This window comes from Trichosurus vulpecula, chromosome 4 (assembly GCF_011100635.1).
Source record: "Trichosurus vulpecula isolate mTriVul1 chromosome 4, mTriVul1.pri, whole genome shotgun sequence".
NCBI lineage: Eukaryota > Metazoa > Chordata > Mammalia > Diprotodontia > Phalangeridae > Trichosurus > Trichosurus vulpecula.
Genome location: NC_050576.1, coordinates 141,216,436 through 141,226,843, shown reverse-complemented (window position 1 = coordinate 141,226,843; position 10,408 = coordinate 141,216,436). Strand labels below are relative to the sequence as shown.

General features: G+C 41.3%; 1 protein-coding gene across 1 annotated transcript in view; it reads left to right on the top strand.

Moving 5' to 3' along the window:
- The first annotated feature begins 8,713 nt into the window (after window positions 1–8,713).
- FMN2 (formin 2) overlaps window positions 8,714–10,408 on the top strand; it is a 478,670-nt gene continuing 476,975 nt past the window's right edge. Inside the window, exon 1 of the mRNA XM_036757134.1 lies at window positions 8,714–10,292. Coding sequence (XP_036613029.1) covers window positions 8,714–10,292 — 1,579 coding nt within the window. The remainder of the gene's footprint in view (window positions 10,293–10,408) is intronic.

Sequence of the window (10,408 nt, the reverse complement as noted above, 5' to 3'; positions counted from 1 at the left end):
CTTTTTATCTGCTTAAACAAGGAAAGCACAGTGAAGGGGTTGACCAGCTTACTTTAATCCAGCATTCAGTTAGCATACAGACAACATTCATTTAGTTCAGGGGAAAAACGCCAGCATTCAATTAGTTCAGGGGAGCATACAGGCAAGCATCAAGAGACAGACCAAATACAGATTCATTCACTTACTTCAGGGGAAAAAAGCCAGCACCCTGAGGTTCAGAACATTCATTTAGTTCGGGGGAAACGAACCAGCACTCTGAACTTCAAAACAAAATACAAACAAATTACAAATATCAACAGACAGACCCAATACAATTCATAGTTACCAACATCTGGGCTCAGCCCGAAAGCAAGGGCTGGCCCAGAGTCATGCTTGCCACTGCTCCCACAACAACCGGAAAAGGAAAGAGCTCTTCAAGCTGTCCTCTCCCCTCTTATACAGTTTTTGACATCATCAAGCACCACCTGAATGACCTGGGCTGATTGGTTCTTGAGTTGGCCCCTCCTCCTAGCATAGACTAGGTTAACACCCAATAGGGCATGGCTCTGGAGTTAACACCTCCCCTCAGCCAGCCCCATGACTCATCACACAGGAAGTTCTCTGCTCACAGGCATGAGTCTCTGGGCTTCCTGCCCTGGAAGAGGTCACACAGGAAGTTCTCTGCTCCCAGGCATGGCCCAGCAAGGCTCAATGAGATAAACTGAGTCACTCAAAGAAAACAAAGGCCACTCTGGCCACATGAAGGATGATTTTTTTTTTGAGAAAGCAAGCCATGACTTCTTGTTGTCTGTCTTTCCTTATTTTTCCCGGTTCAATCGTTAACTACATCTGAACCTAAATGCTAAACAAAAGCTATTGAAACTAAGGTTTTAATCCAATTTTTAAAAAAACAACTAAAGATATAAGAAGCCATTCGTGTCACAAATTGATATTGAAAGTATAACCCTAAAATATTCAGGGATAGATTAATTAAAATACATCTTAACATTTCTCCAGACTTGGCCTACTGCCCTGGCATTATGGACTCTGTGTCCGGTCAACTTTGTGGTGGTAGAGGCTTGTGTTTTGGGAAGAAGACTTTTTTTCCCCCTTAATACAGAGAACTCTATTTGAACATTATTAGTTATGTCCCCTTCCACTCCTTTGTTTTATTCCAAGACCTTCTTTTTCAACTCTGGTGCTTCCTATTTTACAGATTTTCTAATCCAAATCTGGCCAACCTGAACATGATAAGAGCCAGAACTCACTAATGTCATTTTAACACAGTGGTTAGGCAAACACCACATGGCTCAGGGCACCTGAACTGGCAACAGATCCCGATCATTTACCTGCTGTTTGGATTTGCCCTGGGTTCATTGCTTGGGAGTTGCCAATTTTTCACTCAGGTGATTAGGCTTCCAAATATTTCATTCCACCCATTTCCAACTCCTGAGAAACAAATCTACCTTTGACTCTAATCTAGGGTCCTTCCAGCTGCCATACTCCCACCCTTTCCCCCAAAAGGGCAAAATAAGAAAGTGCCCAATCTATAACATAAATCATGTTATGGAACAGGTATTATTCCTCCCCGGAAAAAGAAATGCTAAGCAGTAAAGAATCATAGAGTATTAAGAACAAGGGATCCAATCACTTATCACTGATACAATCAGTTGTGACATCAATCAAGCTCACTGGGACAGTTACAATCAGTTTTCCTACAAGGGCTACTAATTAGTGTGTTTATGTTTTACCTCCACTGAACATCATTATCAGATTAATGCCAACTGGGCTATTTCTTTCAAATAGTCTCTTTCTCTTTGTCTGTATCTTCCCTCCTTTCAGCTTGTCTGCTTCTGTTCATCTTATTTCTCAACAACTGCTCTGTTGGCTGCTACTTTGTGGCACAAATTCTGGGGACTAAGATGACAGCTGCCTTTCAAAATCTTACATGGTGCAGGGCTAAATGAAAGAGGATACGAATGGGAGGTGGCCTTACCCCAGGCATTTTTTTTTTGCAGCCTGTGTAGGGAAGTACAACTCCCCACCTAACCCTCTGGAGAACTTTGAGAGTCATCTTGGAAGCCAGTAGGAAAAGAAGGCCTAGGGGCCTCTTTTGTATATCCATGAAGTTCTGGCTTACCAGCCAGATAAAAGATTTCTCATCACCAAATAGTATAAATCCTGAACAATAACAAAGGACAGGAAGCAGAGGATATCTGTACCAACTTTAACTTGGGGAAAGGGTCCCTCCATCATGCCTGGACAAAAGCAGGCCTGCTGCAAGCTTCCATATGCTTGCCTGGACTGTTGACTGAATATATCATAAGATGGTGTCACATCAACAAGAGATCATCACAATCTATGTTTTTAGAATGTTGATAGTAAGCTTTTTTTTTCTCTATTACTAGTTGGTTAGAGGGTCTTTGTGAAATTTTTAGTGTCTGTCTTTGAATTTAAGTCATGCAAGGCTAGAGCTGTAAGGGATCAAGGTCTTTTGAATACTTTAAATAACTTGTCCGTTGCCCCTCATTTGTGCAGTTTTTTTGGTAAGGCATTTGGGGTTAAGTGACTTGCCCAGGGTCACATAGCTAGTAAGTGTCAAGCGTCTGACTGGATTGGAATTCAGGTCCTCCTAACTTTAGGGCTAGTGTTCTATCCACTGTGCCACCTAGCTACCCCCTGCCATCATTCTTCATTTTTGAGGAAAATGACACTCCGACTTCATTTAAATATCTTTCTAGATATTTTCAAAGGGCATAATACTGCTTTTAATCAAAGGATGAACAAAATTTATAAGTAATTTCATCCTTTCATTTTTGCTTTAAGGGAGAAGTAGAACTGAATGTGGCTCTTTAACCAAGGGCTGGACATGGCTACTATAATTGTAGACTGACTGAGTCTTCAGGATGCCTCTCCTAACATCCAAAAGAAAATCAAGTCACTTCATTTGCCAAACACAAGTAGTGCCATATAGTGCCATTAACTAATTAATGAGTTTATGAATAATTGGGTTATTTAGAAAGAAAAGCAAAATTTACTCTTAAATAAGTAAAAGCTTATTAACTTTAGTGAAGGATCTCCTCTGCTGGAAAATCAAAATAAATATTTTCCTCACTCTACATTTTTTCTAAAACATCTTTGCTGAGTGTTCCCCTATTTCTGTATAGAAGTGGAAAATTCAGAGACAGCAATTTGGGGAGATAGTTTCAATTACCCTTGAAAAAAGTATTAATTTTTTTGAAGTAATATAAAGTGGGATCAGGAAAGTGACTTGTTTGCTCCCTTTTAAACAGTATGTGCAAAATCAATATAAACTTGGAATGTATATCTTTCTCAGAGGCCATGCTTTCCTTTTCATTCTTTCCTGTTTTGCAAGTTTTTAAAAATTATTTTGTGTGTGAAGGATAGGAGGATGGCAAGGAGAAGAAGATGTCAGCATAGGATCATAATTTAGAACAAGAAGGGACAATACAGGTCACCTAGTCCAATTCTTCTATTTTACAGATGAGGAAACTGAGGCCTATAATGGCTATGTGACTTGCCCAATATCACTTAGGGTAGTAAGTGGCTAAGAGGATTCAAAATCAAGTTCTTCTGATTCCATATGTAGAAGTCTTCCTTTTTAAAAAAATCATTTATTTATTTTTAACATTCATTTTATAAAATTTCGAGCTCCAAATTCTTTCCCTCCCTCCAGCCACTACATATTTAGGGGGCAAGTAATATGATACTGAATATACATGTGAAGTAATGAAAATCAAATTTTCCATATTAACTAGAAAAGCAAGAAATAGTAAAAAAAAATTTTTAAAAGTATGCTTCAATTTACACTCAGAGTTTGTCAGTTCTCTTTCTCAAGGTAGATAGCACTTTTCATTATGAGTGCTTTGGAATTGTCTTGAATCATTGTACTGATCAGAGTAGCTAAGTCTTTCACAGTTGATCATTCTTACAATACTGCTGTTACTGTGTACCTGTGTGTTTCTTCTCACTTCATGTTGCCGTCAGTTTATTTAAGTCTTCCCAGGTTTTTCTGAAATCATCCCCTTCATCATTTCTTGTAGCACAATAGTATTCCAACCTAATCATATGTCACAACTTGTTCAGTCATTCCCCAATTAATGGGCGTCCCCTCAATTTTTCATTCTTTACCATCACGAAAAAAGAAGTGCTATAAATATTTTTGTACATAAAGTTTTTTTTTCTTTTCCTTTGATCTCTTTAGGGTCATTTACTAGTCATATTGCTTAGTCAAAGGGTATGTACAGTCTTAAAGTCCTTTGGGCATAGTTCCAAATTGTTCTCCACAATGGCTGGACTATTCACAACTCCACCAACCGTGCATTGGTGTACCTACTTTTCCACTCCCCCTCCAGCATTTGTCATTTTCCTTTTATGTCATGTTAGCCAATCCAATGGGAGTGAGGTGGTACCTCAAAAGTTGTTTTAATTCACATTTCTCTAAGCAATAGTGATTTAGAGCATTTTTATGTGACTCTTGATAATTTTGATTTCTTCTTCTAAAAACTGTTTGTTCATATCCTTGACCATCTTGTCATTTGGGGAATGGTTCTTATTTCTATAAATTTGATTTGGTTCCCATATATTTGAGATATAAGGCCTTTATCAGAGAAATATGTTATAAAATTCCTTTCCCAGTTTCCTGCTTTTCTTCTAATTTTGGCTGCTTTGATTTTGTTTGTGCAAGAACTTTTATTTCATGTAATCAAAATTATCTCTTATTTGATCATAAACTTTTCCCATATCCATGCATCTAACAAGTAAAATTTTCTATGCTCCCCCAACTTGCCTATGACATCATCCTTTCTGTCTGAGTCTAGCATTCTTTCCCACTGCATCATAAAATTGTGTTGCACATAATCAGTTGTGTAAGAAGAAATGTGGGAATAATCTGTTTGTTAGATGCCTTAACATTACTTGTTGGAGTCAGGCCCTCAAGAAGTTGATATTAAATATTTGTTATATTTATGAGTTCTGGGGGCTATGCAATAGCATGTGATTAAATAGATGCATGAAGGTGTCCATCATCATGATGTCTGCACCTCAAGTTTGGTGGAATTCACAAAAATGCCTTAAAGCAGATTTATATATCCACACTTAATTGTAGCCTTCTTGGGGTGGGGGAAGAAGGGGAATAAAGTAAAAAGAGCACAGCAGAGGACAAAAGAAAACATACAAGGAAGCAAAGAAAAGATGGACAGCTTTGAAAATGTGTAGTATTCATTATATAGGTGTTCTTGAAATGGAAATGTATGACTTTGTATTGAATCCTTTCTTATGTTCTGCTGTATACATAGCAACATTTTTAAATTTTGTATTCAAGTTTAAAATAAATTTAAAAACTAAAAAAAGAATATTGACAGAGATTGTTTTCTGAAACTAACAAGTTGAATCTGATGGCATGAAATGAAAGTTCTTGCTCAAACAAAATCAGTGCAGCCAAAATTATAAGAAAAGTACCAAAGCCAAAATAAAAATTATTACATTCATTGTGTTACAATATGTCTCACATCCTTCCTACTAACAATATTTTTGGAATTGATCTAGGGCAAATCAATAATTAGAGTTCTATAAAATGAGAATGCATCACATATATGTAATTCAGTTTTGAATAATTGTATAACAAATTGTATAACAGTATTATGTAGACCCTCAGCTTGAAACTTTTACATTAGTTTCACCACATTGTCCCTTTTTATGAGTGAGTAAATGAGAAGTAGAATGGTACAATGGGTAGAGGGCTGGCCTTGGTGTCAGGAAGACCTGGGTTGAAGTTCTGTCAATGACCCTTCATGAGTGACTAATAGCCAAATGCCTCTCAGTTCTCCATTCATTTCTCTAAAGTAAGCTGGAAGGATGAGGGAAAGTGTTTCAAATCCAGACCTTCTCTTATACTAAGAAAACTATAGATCTGGACAAAAAAGGTATACTGAATCTTAAGGATAGGATCTAGAAGTAACAGTAAGAGGTTAAATTATTTACCTACGGTTACACAGCCAGGATGTCAGAGGCAGGACTAGAATCCAGATCTTCATCACTTTGATGCCAGTTTTCTATCCACCTCAGTCTTTTATTGCAACTAAGTCAAATGAAATAAATGATTTTAAATGTTTGAAACCATCTACTGATTGTTCTTCAGTTTTTCTCTTCTTTTTCCAGCAAGCATAATTTTAGAGGGAACAAACATGGTTGTTACATGGACCATTGTGGTGACAGGCAGTTTAGTCCAAGTATTGATTCCCTCCCCAGTTCCCAAAGAATAGATTAATAGTTGGGTTATATATGGGGATCAATGTTATTTGAGAAACTATGCTTAACTCCTTTCAGGATCACTCAGAGCCATATGGTGCCCTGTTTTGTATTCTAAAATTATAGAAAGGTGCACAGAAGGAAATGGTAATGAAATAAATATTTCAGAATCTGGTAGCAAACCTCCTCCCTTAGCCAGGCATTTGAAATAAGGGTTGTCTTGGTTAAAAAAAAAAAAACAAACAAACAAAACAAAGAACTCAGATCAAAGTCAAAAAGGCTTACATACTTCAGAGAAGTAGGCAAATTCTTATAGCTGCAGACAAATTATGACTTCTTGGGAAGCCCAGAATAAAAAAGAGGGCAGTCTTTTGAATGAGGTGAAACAGAGACTTAAACAAGAACACCTGAACCATTGAGACAGTTTGATTACTTTTACATTAAAGCCAACCAGTATGGAAAATTTTGGTAAAGATGGTAAATTACCTTTGAGCTTTAGCGAGGAACGATTAAGATGGTTGCGTATATTTACAGTGTGGTATTACTGGACTAAGTTCTGGGCTTGATGTCAAGAAGAACTAGATTTCAATTCTACCTCCAGCATCGCAGGCAAATTCACTTAGCTTCTCTCAGCCTCATTTTCCTTATTTGGAAGATCGAGATTGACCTCATGGAGCTTTTGTAAGTCTCAAATGATGGTGTGTGTTTGTGAAACTTCAAGTAATCTATAAATGTGAGTTATATTATGAAATATCACATACCAGCTGCATTATCAATGGCAAATCATTTAACTTTTCAGTATTAGGAAACTCTTCAAGACTCTGAGTCACTGAGGAATTGCACTGCTGGGAGTTCCCACCTTAGGGGTATCCCAGGACCAAAAGGAAGAGAGGGGAGGAGAGAAACATACAGACACAGAGGTGAGAAGCACATAGAGATCGTGTATTTCATATTTAAATTGTTTCTTACCCGTGTTTGTTGTTTTGTACTCTTCAGAAGATTTTCCTTTGGGTTGACTCTAACTTCATTACATTCAAGTATATAGAGAGTAATTTCACATTCTCAAAATACTTAATCATTCTTTTTTTTAAGTTCCTGTCCTTTAACATGACATTTATCTATCTGTCTGTCTTATGTTAACAAGGACGTTTAAAATATATTTTGATCATAATAGTATTAAGAAAAACTTCGTTGGTATTTTTTTTTAAATGGCAGAATGGAGAATGAAAACTTTAGACCATCCCTGAAGCATCAACTTAAAAATCTAGTATGTTGGGTTGTTTGTTGCAAAATATTTACATATGAAGAAAAGAAATGCTTTTCCTGTAAGATTTACAAGTGGCCAGATCTGGGCTGGGGCTGAGAGACACTCATTTGCATGGTAACTTTGGATTTAATTTGTTTACTGCCAAGGGTTCTTATAGGAGGGGACAATGGTGATGTGTTTAATATTGATGAGTTTAACCTCTTGGGAGGTATAGCATATGAACTCTCCTTGAATACAAATGTTGCCTGATTTATATGGTAAACGCATGGAATTTTGAAGATTAACATTTTAATTAACACCTTGCCACATGAATCACACACTTTCCTATTTTCCCCCCTCCCTGTTGTAAATCCCCCATCAGAAAATCAATTTTTGAAAATGACAATGTTTTGTCATGGCAAACAGAGATTGCAGCAACCATGAAGAAAATGGAGTCTAATGTGTAGTCTCTTCTTAGCCATATGTTCAACTAGATGCTCAATTATTAAAGACACTACATTCATTCATTCAAAAAAAATTATTGATGTTCATGTCTCTAAAGGCAGCAGATCTAGCCTTGAGGGGCAGAGAACCTAAGTGACAATAACATTATGGTCCATACAAATTCCATAGTTTTTCTTTCCTCCCCATTCGTCCTCTAAACTTTTTGTTTTTAACTTTCCTTTTCCTTTTTTTTTTTCCTGACAGGTCTCTGGACTTTGAAGTTCTGACATTGGATCTTCCAGTTGACAAGCTCTTAGGGCAGAGACAATGAATCCGATTCATAAGTTGGAGGTGAAAGTCCCTGGGATGCAGGCAACCTTTCTTGAGCTCCCTTTCCTAGCGGGGCAAAAGAGAGGAAGAGGGGGCGGTGGCAACCCGCCCAGAGAGCAGCCTAAGCAGCAGCTGCGTCAGGAGCAGCCATTGGAAGGAGCTGTCTGCGGCGGGGAGTGCTGCACTGAGCATGTTCGAGCCCATCCTAGTCCAAGCTGCAGCAGCAGCAGCAGCAGCCACAGCAGCAGGAGCCGCCTCTCATTATGCAAAGCAGCGGCTCCGGCAGATGGAAGAGGGGCCAAACAAGAGCGCGTTTCCTTTCCTGCTGGGCAGTTTGCACATTGGCCTGGCTTCCCCAGGAGTCTCCCCCAGATCAAGCCGGGGAATGAAAACCTCTGGGATGGCCTGAGTGCGGGCTGGGCGGCATTGCAGCGGGATTGCAACATGGGAAACCAGGATGGCAAACTGAAGAGGAGCGCAGGTGATGCCTCCCTTGAAGGAGGGGGAGGTGGTGGCTGTGGCGGGGAGGATGCTGTTGGGCCCAGGGATGCTGAAAGCACCAAGAAGGGGAGCGGGGGCAAGAAGGCGCTGGGCAAACATGGAAAGGGGGGAGGGGGAGGTGGCACCGGAGAGCCTGGCAAGAAGAAGAGCAAGTCGGACTCGAGAGCCTCGGTTTTTTACAACCTGCGGATCAGGAAGAATCTATCTAAAGGAAAGGGGGGTGTCGGTTCGCGGGAAGATGTGCTGGACTCCCAGGCCCTGCAAACAGGGGAGCTGGACAGCGCTCACTCCTTGGTCACCAAGACCCCTGATCTCAGCCTGTCTGCTGACGAGGTGGGCCTGTCAGATACAGAGGGCACGGACCCTTTTGAAGTCACTCGTCCAAGTGCAGCAGGGCCTGCAGGGCTTGGGGTTCAATCTGCCATAGAAGGGGATTTGGAAGCAGCCCCTGGGGCGCAAGATGGACAAAGGACCAGTTCAGGCTCAGATACAGACATCTATAGCTTTCATTCGGCCACAGAGCAGGAGGACTTGCTCTCAGACATTCAGCAGGCAATTCGACTCCAACAGCAGCAACAGCAGCAGCACCAAGGTGGTGCGGTCAGTTCCAGGGACCCTTCATCTCCCCCGGGCTCTGCTCCTCTTCAACCTGGGGCCTTCCTTGGCCTGGACCACTTTCTGCTGGGGCCCGTTACTAGGGCTGGGGAAGCACCAGGTAGTCCAGACACGGAGCAAGCTTTATCTGCCCTCTCTGACCTCCCAGACGGTTTGCCCCCCGAGCTTCCAGTGCAGGAGAAGCCACCGCCGCCTAGCGGCGTGGATTGGGAGGTCACTGCCCCTGTGGCAACTCTGCTATCAGCCACAGAGTCCCCTTCTTCCACTGCCTTCCCCTTCCCAGAGCCGGGGTTGGGGGAGACTGCAGCTCTACCCTCTGTTGGGGAAGCAGGAGACACAGATGATGATGAGGAGGATGCATTTGAGGATGCTCCACGGGGTTCTCCTGGGGAGGAGTGGGATAAGGGCACCAAGGAGACTCCCTCTGAGGTAGGAGAGGAGGAAAGTGAAGTACCAGGGGCATGCCCAACACCTCCCCAGTTGGACAGCCCTGCCCCCAGTCCTCGCTGCTTCAAGCCTTACCCACTAATTAATCCTTGTTACATCAAGACCACCACTCGGCAACTTAGCTCACCCAACCACTCACCTTCTCAGTCCCCCAGCCAGAGCCCCAGGTTTATGAGAAGGCTGGAGCCTTCTCTGAGCCGGAGTCAGCGGGCTACCTTGGCCTCAAATGCCACCCAGGTCAAGAAACACAAGACAAGTGGCAGCAGCCTGGTGGGGGGACTCAGCCGCTCTGCTGACTGGACAGAGGAGGTGGAGAGGAGGGAGCCCAGGGTGGGTGGCTCAGCAGACCTGCTTGAATGTGGGGCAGCCCAAGAAGGAACTGATGGAACCCCCCCAACTCTGTCCAGAAAGTCCTCAGGAGTGCAAGCTGCCACTGATGGCTTCCAGAATGTATTCACAGGTGAGTTAGCTTCTCTTACCTTTTTCTCAGGCTTCCAGTTTCTAGAGACCTGTCATCCATATCATTATTCTCTTCTTACCTCATCTTTAAAAAAATCTGTGTCAAATATGTTGTGA